The sequence below is a fragment of the Labeo rohita genome, chromosome 4 (genome assembly GCF_022985175.1).
Source record: "Labeo rohita strain BAU-BD-2019 chromosome 4, IGBB_LRoh.1.0, whole genome shotgun sequence".
Lineage (NCBI taxonomy): Eukaryota > Metazoa > Chordata > Actinopteri > Cypriniformes > Cyprinidae > Labeo > Labeo rohita.
Genome location: NC_066872.1, coordinates 23,322,819 through 23,337,981, shown reverse-complemented (window position 1 = coordinate 23,337,981; position 15,163 = coordinate 23,322,819). Strand labels below are relative to the sequence as shown.

Here is a 15,163-nt window from a genome sequence, read left to right as displayed (position 1 = left end):
TTACCATACAGAATTTACAAAATATCTTCATAAAACATGATCTTTACTTAATATCCTAATGATTTTTGGCATAAAAGAAAAACCAGTCATGCTACTTACAACTGATTTTGTGGTCCAGGGTCACATATCGCATTGTCAATGTACTATATGTATGCTCCTAAAGTTGGATATACTTTACTACCCTCATTAAAACAGTTAGGCTGTCTGTCTTGTTGCTTTGATTAATAACTAAGTAAAGTCTGACAGTGAAACTCTTGATCTTGTTCTCGCAGCCACTGGTCTTTGGTGCCATGATACACAGAGACGAGGCCTTTGAGACGATCTTTACCCAGTACATGAAGATCATGACCACAGCCAACCCTGAGACGTAACTCGCCCTTTATCCTTCTGGAGGATATCTCATTTGGAAAAAGACAAGACCAGTGTTTCCTGTCTGGTTAACTTTAACAGACCGTAATTTGGGCAGGAGATTCAGCGAGCTGACATTCCAGCGAGGGTTCTGCATCTCAAAGCAGAGACTTTACCAACCTTAGGGATGCGGGCGGCTTCTCATCATGTGACTGTGACCTTTTTGGCTTTTTAAAAATGAGCACACTGATCAGTGTACAGACTTGTGTTTTGTACTCGTCTCTCGGTGATTCAGATTTCATGTCTGCTTTTAGCCTGGAAGACGTTACAGGGAGGTTTTGTTAAGAAAGCCAATCACACAGGATGGTCTTTAACACTTTAAACACTGAATTAAAAGTCTTAATCAGTATTTTTGTTTTAAAAAAGCCAATTGACCACAATTTGTTAGGTAAAACCAAATCAAAAAACTAATTTAAGATATGCTTTTCTGAAACAAAGTATTTTCCTTCTCAATTAAATTTGTTTTTAAACAAAATTTTGATATTTTATACGGAAATACAAGACAAAAATACTGATTAATATAAAAAAGTAATTTTGCAGTAATTTTATTATAAGGTGTGTTTGCACTTACAGTGGTTTGCAGCAAAAAAATGACAAAGTTATTATTTTTTTTTAAACCAGACTTCAGCAATTTGAGGAAACATAAAAGTATAGTTCGTTTTGTGCACAGTTTTTGATCTTGACCTTCTCAGCTCAAATTTATTTTACGCTAGTGGTCAGCAGGTCAGTTATAAAATTGCCAGGAATTGAAAACTTTTATTGAAAATGAATGCAAATGAACTTTGTCACTGCAAATCACTATCAGTGCAAATGACCTTTAAGACTGATAAACAAAGCCTTGTTTTTTCTTTACATTTGTTTACATTGTTGTGTGCGCAAAACACACACACAAACTCACTTAAATCTCACCTCTCAGCAAAGTGTGCTTCATGTCTTTTTAGCAGAACACCTTCCCAAAGTTAACTTTGGGAAAGTGTAGTTTTAAATGGTTTAAAATGCCTTTCTTTTAAATTGTAATGTCATGATGTTGTAGCAGTCAGTGGAATCATTGATATGAAATCACTAGATATGAAGGGTGTTGATTTGGTCGCACTTTATTTTGCAGTAGTACACTTAACTGTGTACTTACACAAGCAAGTACTGAGTAATAGTATAAGGTAACTACTTGGACTTAATATGGGTTAAATTTAGGTTTAGGGTTAGCTGTATAATTAATACTAAGTATGTAGTACATACATAAAGAACAAGACTGTAAAATAAAGTGCTACTGAACATTTTTTACCAAGTATTTCACGTATGTCTGTCTTAAAGATGAATTACTTGTTAATGTTTTGTCACTTTAAACTGTTACTAAATGAAGTTAAATTCAGTACAGAAAAGTCTTAGAACATTTTATGTTCACAAAAGCGACTCTAAACTCATCTTGACGACAATCTTATTCTACGCTTAAAGGAACACGCCACTATTTTTGAAAATAGGCTCGTTTTCCAACTCCCCTAGAGTTAAACAGTTGAGTTTTACCTTTTTGGAATCCATTCAGCCGATCTCTGGGTCTGGCGGAAGCACTTTTAGCACAGCTTAGCATAGATCATTGAATCTGATTAGACCGTTAGCATCTCGCTCAAAAATGACCAAAGAGTTTTGATATTTTTCCTTTTTAAAACTTGACACTTCTGTACTAGAAGTCTAAGACAGACGGAAAATGAAAAGCTGCGATTTTCTAGACTGATATGGCTAGGAACTATACTCTCATTCCGGCGTAATAATGAAGGAACTTTGCTGCCGTACCATGGGTGCAGCAGGCGTAATGATATTACGCAGTGTCTGAAAATAGTCTCCCTGTGCTAGCGGGTGGTCACTTTGGTTATGTTGACGGAAGTTAGCCTTTGCTAGCAGCAAAGTTCCTTCCCACATAGCCCCCGTACGTCTGCAAGATGTCTGTTAAAGATCTCTTGATCTGGAAAGCATCTGCTGTGTACAAACGTCTGGCAGACATCTGTAAGATGTCAGTTTTACATACATTTTAAATAATAAACATCTTAAAGACATCTAAAAGATGTCTATTTAAATGCAGACGTCAAATAGACGTCTCCGAGATGTACGTGTGCTATCAGCGTTTATTATTACGCCAGAATGAGAGTACAGTTCCTAGCCATATCGCCTTAGAAAATCGCAACTTTTCTTTTTCCGTCGGTTTTAGTATGCAATGTAACTACAGAAGAGTTGAATTTTAAATAGTAAAAATATCAAAACTCTTTGGTCATTTTTTAGCGATGTGCTAACGGTCTAATCAGATTCAATGATCTATGCTAAGCTATGATAAAAGTGCTACCTCCAGAGATCGGCTGAATGGATTTGAAAACCGTAAAACTCAACTGTTTAACTCTAGGGGGAGTTGGAAAATAAGCCTATTTTCAAAAATAGTGCGTGTTCCTTTAACAATTTTTGGGGTGAATCTCACTGAGAAATATCCAGATCATATTTTACTCCAAAATCAAAAGAATGCTAAGAGACTTATTATGTACTTTATTTTTTATTGTAAATGAGATTTTTTCCACATTACGGTAATGAGAATTTAGGATAATAAAAGTAATGTTTTTTTTTTTAAAAAAAAAGCAAAGAGGTTAAAGGCAAAATATGACTTGAAAATATTTCAGTTTTTGTGAGATTCACCCTTTGCGCTCATCTTGAACCAGACACCATTAACTACAATATTTGATTGCTTTTGGTTTAATTAACATTAGGGGGAAAATGGTTGACCTTCAGCTATAATTATTTCAGAACAGCTATTGTATGAAATATTGATAACCATCCTTTGGCACAACAAGTCAACAAGACATCTCCTTGATGGATGTAGTGGTAAATGCCATACAATGGCAATAGCCTCTAATTTTGCAATTTACCATAACAAGTTCCATTTTTGAATATAAGAGAAATCTAAATGAATGAATTGTATAATTGTATTTATAGTGGGCCGCACTTTTCGGTCGTCTACCCGCAACAGAAGAGCTTTTTTGCACAGACACACTATAACATTAAGAGGTCATTTAAATAAGTAGCTGAAAATTAATGTTCAGGGCCACATCTAAGACATTCCAAAGATCACCATTTTATGAGAAAATACTGTTCATACTTTGTCTTCCCATACATCTGTTAGTTTACTCAAACACATGAGGGACTGTTGAATGTTGCTCAGCTCCCAAAGATGAATCAGTGTATTTTACCAAAGGCCCTTTAGAGCTTTTGGAAGTCTCCCGCATGATGGCTGTTGTGTTGGATTGCACTAATGAAGCACAGAATGAATCGGGTAACTAATAGTTTTGCCAAATGTTGTTTCTTTAACTACTCTTCTTTAACATTGTCTGTCTTAAACTGATGTTTACACAGGCTGGGTCTAAATCCAGTCCAGACCAGTTTGATCCCTGCTAACCGGCCCAGCCCAGGGGTGTGAAAACTGGAACAATATCATTTTTGTCTTTTTTTTTTTTCTCATCTTCTTACGGTTTTGGGTACAAATGCTTTTAGAAAATGTATCAGAACGTAGAAACTGATTATGAGTAAATTAATACAGTACATGCCCAGGTCATATTTCATTCAAATGTGAAAGAAAATGGAATAGACATTACATTTTGCAGCTTTTGAATTATTTATACGTCATGGTAATATTGTACTGCCTTAAATTTATGCAAATTTTAGTGTGTTTTTTTTGTTCTTTTCTTTTCCTTTTTGCACTAGGTAGTGAGAATTTTGGGGATACTTAATTGAATAATTTCACAATGAAAAAAAAAAATCACTTGCTTGATCCTAATTTCTTTCCTTTTTTTAATTTAGTGGTGGAATATGACGCTTGTTCATGAGGTTCATACACACAATATACATTTTAAAAGCAACACGCTGTGTTGGGCTGTTTAACTAAGCATCAAATGTCATTGTGTATCTGGAGGTGCTCAAGTTGGCAGTAGTTGATAAAGTATTTGTTAACTGTGTAAATGTTTGCTATTTTCACAATATTTTCGCTGCAAAATAACATTTACAGAGCTCATCTGACAGATGTGAATTATTGTTATTATTTGTTATGTGTTTTTTCTGGCTGTCTGAAGACAAATGACTAAAAAGGAATTTATATACAAAAGTAGAGTAATATAAGAAATGTTCTGTTCTGATTTGAATAGAACAATGTATATTGTTAAATCATAATGTGTTGTACACCTTTTTTAATTTAAGTAAATTAATTAATTGTATAGACTTATATGTGTCTGTCTGTTGATTTTGTACATTTTTGAATGATTTTTGACTTAAAAGCCCCACATTTTACTTCAAATTCACATATTTTGGGTGAACTTACCATCTGAGACATTTTGACCAGCAGCCACTAGACGGCACTGAGGTGACACCAGATAGACGTTGAAAGCACCAGATAGACATGCAGAGAAATACCTGTAAATCACATAATATGGCTGTATAAAGCAGTAAATGCTTTTATTATGGTAGTCTTAAAAGGCTCTGTGGAGCGTGTAATGCACATAACCACAAATGTTATTTCCAGCAGAGGTTCAAGTGCCTATTATTGTTATCAAGTGCCTACAGCAGAGTCCTATTAATGTCCAAAAAGGTTCTCAATGCCTGTGCTGTGCCTTTATGGAAGAATTTCCATCCAATTTAAAACATTCTGGCTGTCATTCAGTCCGTATCTACTTAAGCCTTCACAAGAAACTGGCACAGACATTTACATCTAGGCTGCATTCCAAGATAGAGAGCGAATAACTTATATTATGTTCTTTCTTGTTTATCATTATGTTTAACTACATTGTTGTTTTTCCAATGTATTGCTCATTTCAGAAAATGGGGAAAAGATGAATGATTAAATTCTATTTTAAGAGTCAGTAGCAATTACTGAAAATATTATGGAAGCCATAGTGACAGCCAGGTAGATTTTCTTTTGGAGAATGACAGTGTATAGTGACTACAGTATGTTAAAATACAAAAAGAATTTATTAAATTCATAAAAGACTTATTAAAACGTTATTTTCAAGATCAACTTCATTACTGTAATTCAATACAGTTTTCTTTACTCCAGTATATTTTTGTGGATTTTTGCTTTATTATAATTATTATAAACAGAAAACTGATACTTTTGATTGTTTTCCCCAGCATGCTGCATGGTTCCAGAAATGAATGATGGTGATTTGGTGGTAATGGTGCACTGATGGTGAAATTATTAAGGGTACTGTAGCCCTAATGTGGATCTATTTTGACCTGTCCATTGCTATGGATATTACTATGTCAGTCACTGCAGTTTGAAGAGTGAGCACAAATTGGAGAGTGAGTCCCATCAGGTAATGAAAACTTCTACAAACACTTGTGGTCTTCTGAAACTTTGCAGTGTGTTTGTGGTCATTGGTCCTCTTAGCAGCATGACTAAAAAATGTACACCGATCAGGTATAACATTATGACTACTGACAGGTGAAATGAATAACACTGATTATTGATTACACTGGTTATTAACAAACAATTTGATTGACAGCAGTGGTTCTAGAGGATGAGCAAAGTTATCAGGAATGAGTAGTTCTATCATATAATATGAATATTTTGCCTGTGTGCGTGAAAAAACATGCAATGTACAATCGTTAAAAATACAATATCAACCCCCAATATCGCCAAGACCGTGCTCAACAATTTTAATGTTAATAGGACAAATGATTGCATAGGTATCTAGCCATTTTATGTTGTCTTTCCCCTCTTATAGTGCCACCAAGTGGCCAAGCTCCGCGATTTTTGTCCCGTAAGCTCAGATTGGCCGTTTCTCAACCGGAAGGTTGCATCCTCCGGAAGTCATATTAGCAGGCTGTATACGTCATCAATCCCAGTTTATTTCAGCATTACATTCGCGAGTCATAAGCATATCACAACAATTTACACTTCACTAAGATTAATGGTAAAATTTATAACTGTTAATATTATAAAATAAGATCCTCTTTATGATGTATGCAGCCTACAAATGTGACCTCCGGAGGATGCTGCCTTCCATTTGAGAAACGGCCATTGAGTTCTTACATAAGTGTTCTGACAAAGATATCTCATTCAGTTCAGGAGTTATAGGAATTTTACTAAAAGTGGCGCTGCCCCTTTTTAACGTTTTGACGACCCTTTGTCATGGTGAGGTGAACGTTCTTTCTTGATAATTATTGATACTCACTCTCCAGAGAATCTTTCTGCACTTGTTTGGTTCCGATCGGGCGAAAAACCTAAGACTAGTTTACGATTTTTTTTACATTTTCCAAAAAATTCCAAAATACCCGAAAATGTTACCAGGGTGACGGTCGAATCTGAGGATTCCAACAACATAAGACACTTAAGCCCGCCACTGACGGTTTAGGAGTTTAGGAATTGTAGTGCCCCCGTCAGGCCGACTGGGGTGAGCCTTGGTGACTGATTATTGATTACACTGGTTATTAACAATTGATCTGATTGACAGGAGTGGTTCTAGAGGCAAAGTTGTCCGGAATGAGGAGTTCTATCATACGATATGAATATTGTGCATATCGCACATCGTATGATATTGTGCATATCATACGATATCGCCCCCCCAGTGGCCGATTTCTTTCAAATTTCTCACAGACCTTTGGGGCCATTAGTCAAATGGGCCCACCATGTTTCATTCCGATCGGCCTCTATTAACCTTGTCTAATAGGCGCTCAAAATTCATCGACTAATGGCGGCCATGTTTTTTTTGAAATATACGAATGTCCTTATAGACACTTGTGGCACTTTGCATCAAGACCGTGCTCAGCAATTTTTATGTTGGTAGGACAAATGGTTGCATAGGTATCTAGCCATTTTATGTTGTTTTTCCCCTCTTATAGCGCCACAAAGTAGCTAAGCTTCGCAAATTTTGTCCTGTAGCCTCAGATTGAGCTCCTACACAAGTGTTCTGAGTTTGGCAAAGATATCTTATTCCATTTAGGAGTTGTAGGTATTTTACTAAAAGTGGCCCTTCTTCGAACGTTTTGGCATCCCTTTGCGACGGTGAGTCGAAAGTTCAACTTTTTTTTGATAATTATTGATACTCACTCTCCAGGGAATCTTTGTGCACTGTTTTGGTTCCAATCTGGCGAAAACCTAGGACTAATAAAAGCAGGTTTTTCAAAAAAATTCAAAATACGTGAAAGTTTTGCTAGGCTCGTGATCAAATCTGAGGATTCCAGCGACATGAGACACTTGAGTCTGTGACTGATGGTTTAAGAGTTATGAGCGATTTCGTACTTTTGATCGCAGCGTAAAACGTCATCAGCATGCGCTAGTGGTAAACAAAAGAGCATAATAAATCACACTTTGGCAGTTTCAGTTTTTATGTGTGCTGAAAAAAAGTGGAAGCAGCGAAAGAGGAAGGAATAGGAGCTTGAGGTAAGCAATTTTAAGTTTTAGCACCATGTCACGTTGATATTATGTCGTATTTTTATTGGCTGGTCAGTAAACGTGGATCGTGGCAGCAAACACACCTTGCGATGATCAGGCTGAATTTCTGACACTGTCAGAAAAAGATCGTAGGCTTTTTTTGGTCACAAGACACAATATTGCATTTTATTTTATTGTTTTTGATTAACTACCTTTACCTATAAAGTGAGTGTTTAATATTGCCTTTGGCATTGTTGATGTACTGTTTCCTATTTAATACTGTACAGCCGCCTTGTCGCAATTCTGTATTGTTAAAGGCGGTATATAAATAAAGGTGACTTGACTTGACTTGACAAGACCATGACAACGGCTGTCTTTGAACCTCTTTCACTCTATGACATAGGACCACAGACCTCAGTGCTACATGCTTGAACCCCCTTAAAAAATTCAGTAAAGTTTTGATCATGTTGATTTAGAGGCCTTGGAAATTTGTGCTATGAATATCATACAGTAGGCTTTAGGGTTAAGTATGTTTCTAATGAGCCAATTTAACTCAATTATCATAAAAGTATCTATTTGTGGTACCTCTAATGAAATTATCCATGCAGCCTGAATCAGTGCTATTTATTGCCAATGGCGACACAGTGAAAAGCTTTTTTTCTTTCAAGGATAAGCTTTCAGAACTTTTGTGGAATTCAAGATTTTCAGTGAATAATGACTTAAAAGTTTCAAATGATGATGAAGGCAGGGTATTTTTGGCAAGCGTGACCTCTATGTCGCTTTTGACAGGGCAGTTTGTAAATGGTGAGGAACATGGTGATTCTGTGACGCTTCAGATCCATCATCATCTGATGGAGAGTAGACTAGATGATCAGAGGGTAGAGAGGAGAGGTTGAGGGATATGTGGGGGAGAGAAAAGGATATGACAGAGGGTTTGGGACATCTCTGGAGGCCAATAACGGACACACAGATTGATGCCGGGTTGTTGAATGATGTGGCAATCATCATCTTTGTGGCAGAGGTGACCCTGCTATTGCATTAGGAGGCCATGCCATAGTCATTTCACAACTTATGAGTCACCCATATTTTACAGACAAATGTTAAAAGTGGCAACAGCAGCGCAGGGACATGACCATAAGCACTCACTCACTCAAAACCGACTGCTAACTCGGTGCTGAATAGAATATCCATAGGAACTTCATAGAAGAGCTGATGCACACTACTTAATGACATCTCATAAAATTCAAAAATCTAGATAAAAATCATGCTAGGAATTGTATGACATACCATTGCAACATATGCAAAAAGTAAATAAAGACACCAAAGCTAATGAACATAAACTGTGCTGGCAAAGATACAAATGAGCATTGATCATCTGAGGTTTAAACAAAAATCCAGCTACTCTTTTGAAAAACGTTTCACAACAAGCTAGAAAAAAAAATAGAAAGACAATCATTTTTTATAAAATAAAAAAGAAATACAACCTGCTAATCCTGGTTAAAAATAAAGAAAACGAGCAGAAAATAACTAACAATTACAAGGAATTACATAAAGCGTTAAATAAAATGTGAACTAAAAAAAACGATGACTAAAGAACCTTTGAAGGATCTTTTGAGAAAGACATGTGAAAGGCATCTAACAGACCCTTACAAGAGAGCAGGGAGAAAAGAGAAGAAAAATCTGCTCTGTGGAGCTGAGAAGAGACTGTGATGTGCAGTTCTGATCATCTGTTATGAAGTTACAGTAAACCTACTCTATATACATGATAAAACTTAAAATTACTTTGACATGGATTGTAAGCAAACAGGACGCCTTAGCAACCAACTACTCTAAATGTGATAATATGTTTTTTTATTTAAAACGCATTAGCTGTGTCAAGTAAAAGCATCCATATATCCAAATATGCCAATTTTATGTATATACAGAAATAGGTATAGGCAATACACTGTGTGCAGAATTATTAGGCATGTTGATATTCTGGTCATATTTTTTTTCCAAACACATTTTACCAATTCCAAACCACATCAGTCTTAGTAACTACTGTTAATTTTGTATTTAATCATTTATATGTGATGTATAATTGTCCGTGAAGGCTGGAAGTGAAAAACTCCTTATATTCAGGTGTGCAGGATTATTAGGCATGTTTTCGTTTACAGCTAAAATGAGCCAAAAAAGATATTTAACCCAGACTGAAAAGTCCAAATTATTAAATGCCCATGAGAAGAATGCAATACTAATGCATTACAAGAATTTGCAAAGTTAAGGCTTGACCATTGGACAGAGAAATGCTTGTTGAGTCTGCATGGTCAGAAAAAACAGGTGGAGAAGAAAAGATGCATGTTAACTGCAAAAGAATTAGGAATTAAGGTGAAGAATTAGGTGTGACACCATCAGGAACCGTTTAGTCTCCAGCGCCACCATTTTCCAGAACTGCAACCTACCTGGAGTCTTCAGAAGTGCAATGTGTCAGGTTCTCAGAGACTTTGCTTGGTAAAAAATCCTAAAAAATGCCCCTTACTTAATAAGAATAACAAGCTGACGTGTTGTGAAATACATGAAGACAGTTTTTTTATATGCTTTAGAGACAGATAAGTTGAGAGTGACTCTTGAAGGACAAGCATCACATCCTCTTGTGCCTCTGATTAAGTTTTGGGAGTTCATGTTTAGTCTCTTATCCTGAAAAGTCTGACTTGCAGAGATGGACTAAAATGAACTCCCAAAACTTACTGCCAGATTTTAGAAGATAAATTCTTGAATCAGAGGTACAAGAGGATGTGATGCTTGTCCTTCAAGAGTCACTCTCAACTTATCTGTCTCTAAAGCATATAAAAAAACTGTCTTCATGTATTTCACAAGACGTCAGCTTGTTATTCTTATTAAGTCAGGGGCATTTTTTAGGATTTTTTACCAAGCAAAGTCTCTGAGAACCTGACACATTATACTTCTGAAGACTCCAGGTAGGTTGCAGTTCTGGAAAATGGTGGCGCTGGAGAACTGGAAACGGTTCCTGATGGTGTCACACCTAATTCTTCACCTTAATTCCTAATTCTTTTGCAGTTAACATGCATCTTTTCTTCTCCACCTGTTTTTTCTGAGCATGCAGACTCAACTAGCATTTCACTGTCCAATGGTCAAGCCTTAACTTTGCAAATTCTTGTAATGCATTAGTATTGCATTCTTCTCATGGGCATTTAATAATTTGGACTTTTCAGTCTGGGTTAAATCTCTTTTTTGGCTCATTTTAGCTGTAAACGAAAACATGCCTAATAATTCTGCACACCTGAATATAAGGAGTTTTTCACTTCCAGCCTTCACGGACAATTATATATCACATATAAATGATTAAACACAAAATTAACAGTAGTTATTAAGTCTGATGTGGTTTGGAATTGGTAAAATGTGTTTGGAAAAAAATATGACCAGAATATCAACATGCCTAATAATTCTGCACACAGTGTAAAGTAGTGTGGCAACATCAGACATGTGCACAAGTCTTTCATTTGAGGTCCGAATCAAGTCTCGAGTCTTTAAGCTGGAGTTTGAGTCTTTCATCATGAGTCTGAGTCAACTCTGAAGTCATTTCTTTAATCATTGCAAATAATTTCTCATCATTAAATATTCTATTTTACAAGGTTGTATTTTAAAGACAAAATATATGTTCCAGGGATACTACTAGGATTCCAGCTTATCTTTCTCTGTCTGCCTGTATACACAGAGTCAATCCAAGATACAAAAATACAAAAACATGAAAAATTAATCATTTGAAGAGGCCCATTCATATTCAAAATAATCTCTAATTAATGGCAAATTAATTGCACATCAATTTTAGCTGAGAATATACCCACCAAAAGACCATTTAAAATTATTGTATTAGATGAGTAAAGAATTGAATAGACAATACAAAAAGTAGCTTTAGAAATAAATATTTTGATTCAACATTGTGTAAATAATGCTAATAAACTGAAAAAGTTCAAAAATGAATATTGAAATATAACATGATAACTATGGAATTAAAACCTCCAGTGGCGGAAAGTCACTGTTTTAAAGAGTGAGAGAGTCATTCATTCTGAATGAAACTGATGATTCATTCTGAAACTAAGCAAGTGGCTGCCTTTATGATTTGCTCACTGAGCTCAGTTGATTCATTCAAGAACTTAAGGTAGATTCATTAAAGAACGAAACTCCGCTGTGTTGCTACACTCTTGCCCATGTGATACTCCTAAACTATATGATATAGTTCATATCATATATGAACCCACATGCACTTTTTTTTTTCTCAGTAAACAGACCAATTAACACGTTAAATAAACAGTAAGTAGACTAGACATAATTACTTTTATGAGGTGTTCCATCTGGGTTTATGCAGATTCTGGATACATGTTTAGAGACTATCAAAATGTTTATTTGAAGCATCAGTTTTTGAATTATGATCAAAGTCAAACCGACGCGCACACATAAAGAGAGAGAAAAGCGTTTATATTACAAAAAGATTGATAAAAGGTCTTGCTAGGTTTAAATCTAGATTTTTCTTTCATGTTTTTAACAGGAAGGACAACCGGCAGCATATGTGAGTAAATGTTACTACTACTACTACTTATTATTATTCTTATTATTATTAATGTTAAGGTACCAAAGATAAAGTACAAAAAATATGTCAACATTAGGTACAAAATGGTGACATTACATGCAAAACACCATTTATACATGCATATAACAATAAATAAATAATAGAAAATAAATTAAAAAGATTAAATAAATTAACAGTTTTGAAAGATTCGTGGTAGATATAGCTTACAACTACTACTAACCTCGGATGTGTTGTTAGATGTCTAATAAAATTTGATGCAGTCGTTCCGATATGTTTCCCCACATTCTTTGCCTATCTTCATGAAGTTCCTGATTCTGACACATTATTAAAAACCAAATTTAAGAACATATGACACGGTGACTCCCGCCATGTTTCAAACAGTTCTGACATTTCGAAATGTACGCGCAATACGCGGACATACGTCATCAAATACTATGATAAGAGTCCGATCTACAACAACATACAGGGAAAAATGTGACGCATAAATAGTAACACCATGCAAGTAAATCACCAGTTCTTTCTTTGTGGTATCAGTAGTTAAAGATAAAAGACTCGAGTTCTGTTTAAAATATTCACGAGTCTTCTTGTCAAGTCTGAAGTCTTGTCAAGTCTAAAGTCGTTTTGTGTCAAGTCTGCAGTCCAGCCTGAATGTCATTAAAATGCAATTCGTGTCCAAGTCACTAAAACGAGTGCTTATCTCTAGGTTACCTTACTGGCTGTACAGAAATAAATGAAAATAAAATAAAAAATGTGTCCACAAAATAACATCAGTCAAAAAAGTAACCCAGTTGACCTACTGTTTCTATCAAGAATCTAAAGTGAGTATTCCAATGGAAACTTTAAAAACTCATGAGGCCACTTGAGCTGAGTAGCCATCAGATTTTAAAAGAATGATTCCTGTAGAATCATGTAAAGAAATAATGTAAGTGCTGTTGTCTAGAACATGTTTCATATCTTTATCAACACCCATGTAAATCAGTTTCTTCCCTGGTGAAAAACAGCATATGCTGGTAGGTATGTTTTGATGCTGGTTTATGCTGGTCCTTTGCTGGTTTATGCTGGTCATGTTGCTAGTCAAGGACCAGCATGAACCAGCAAAGGACCAGCATAAACCAGCAAAGGACAGGCTTAAACCAGCACCAAAACATACCTAACCAGCATCCCAGCATCAAAACATACCTACCAGCATATGCTGTTTTTTTCACCAGGGTTGAGTGCCGTTAGTACATCATAGGTGTGGGTGGGTGATGCAACCGTCCTGATATGATGATGGAGAAACAAAACTCATTAAAAGAACACACTTTATCAATGATAAGTACTTAATTGAATACTAGCATTAGCATGATGTGCCTGATGTGACACATCCCTGAGGGTCAGCAATAACACAGATGAAAGCCAGTAGGCCTGTCTATGAAACAGAATGATGGAAAAGATTATTCCTGTCCTGTCGAGCCTCAGTGTGGAATCATACATACTTTTCTTTTGATAACTGTCTTTTGATAACTATAGATATGATGCTGATCTAGATCAGAGATGATTTTCCTGTACAATGATGCAACTCACTGAAAAACTACCAGGTATGACACATTCGAGAAGTCGCATCTGTTTCCTGAAATCTTCATAACTTTGTTGCACATTTGCTGTTTGAACCACGTTAGTCCAATAACAGACTGTAGAACGTAAATGTTACACATGTAATGGAGTAATAACTTTTGTTAATGAATCAGTTGAACATTGAAACACGGCCAATGAACTGATAAGATATATAAGTGATTTAGTATCTGATCTACTTTTGTCTTTTGTTGCTTTATTTCCAAATGTTTTAATGCATTTAAGTCATAATACAATATTTATGAATGGCACCATGAAGAGCGCGAAACCAGGATGTTTCCAAGCTAGAATTGTATCATGGTGGATCCAAAAAACCTAGTGGATGTATCTGGATAGGATGGATGCTGTATCTGTTGTTGAAGATAAATTGTGTTAAAATGTATGAAATCACTATTACATGACTAAATAACTCAAACCACAGGTCGATGGCTATTCAAACCACACAACGCAAAGTTGTTTGTGAACGTTCTTTTGAACTGTGGATTTAAAAACATAAATCCTTGAAATAGGTTGGAAATTATGGAATTTGCGTCCATAAAGGGCTAATAGACTTTTGGGAAACTTTTTGGGAAGCTCAGTTCATCACAGTGTCCCCTTTACCTTTACTAAATGTAAAATGTATTTTTTGATGTTTTCATGAGAATAATCACTCTGTCTCTATCTTTTTCTTTCTTACTCTCTCTCTCAGGATAAGCAGGGTGAATGTTGAGACAGACTGAGTAAATCTCCACACTGATTGGTTCATCATCTCACTGTCACCTCTCGCCTAGTGTTGAAGGTTACTTATGAATAAATGAATCAGATTTTGACATTAGCTCATCCTCCCCATTTCGAGAATTAATTCCACTGTTGATTTCGCTCTGGGTATAAATCCATCGCTTTCACATTCTTGATGGCGGCTTTAAGCCGAAACTGTCTGCATTGTCTATTGCTAATGAGCTAGCATACTGTTTACCCGTCATGCCCGCTGCACTGCTGCACATGGGGTGACGGCTGCCTGTTTTTAATGATCTTATGTGCCGTACACATCAGAGGCAAGGGACCACTGGGCTCTTATCGACAGATGTTAAAGTCAAAACGGAAACACAAGGCACAGCTGTTAGCCAAGTTGTGCTGAAAAACCAGCTAACCTTCTCACAGACATCTGAACACCTTTTATT

The 15,163-nt window shown here is 35.9% G+C and overlaps 1 protein-coding gene and 1 long non-coding RNA gene across 5 annotated transcripts in view; one reads left to right on the top strand and one right to left on the bottom strand.

Moving 5' to 3' along the window:
• Positions 1 to 4,649, top strand: part of gramd4a (GRAM domain containing 4a) — a 66,774-nt gene extending 62,125 nt beyond the window's left edge. For all 4 annotated transcript variants that reach the window (XM_051108579.1, XM_051108578.1, XM_051108580.1 and 1 more), the window contains one exon: positions 273 to 4,649. In XM_051108579.1, coding sequence (XP_050964536.1) covers positions 273 to 371 — 99 coding nt within the window. In that variant the 3' untranslated portion in view covers positions 372 to 4,649. The remainder of the gene's footprint in view (positions 1 to 272) is intronic.
• LOC127164580 (uncharacterized) overlaps positions 1 to 12,783 on the bottom strand; it is an 83,607-nt gene extending 70,824 nt beyond the window's left edge. Inside the window, exons 1-2 of the long non-coding RNA XR_007827679.1 lie at positions 12,613 to 12,783; positions 4,754 to 4,845 (exon numbers count right to left, since the gene is read on the bottom strand). This is a non-coding gene — a long non-coding RNA (uncharacterized LOC127164580). The remainder of the gene's footprint in view (positions 1 to 4,753; positions 4,846 to 12,612) is intronic.
• Between the last annotated feature and the right edge of the window lie 2,380 nt (positions 12,784 to 15,163).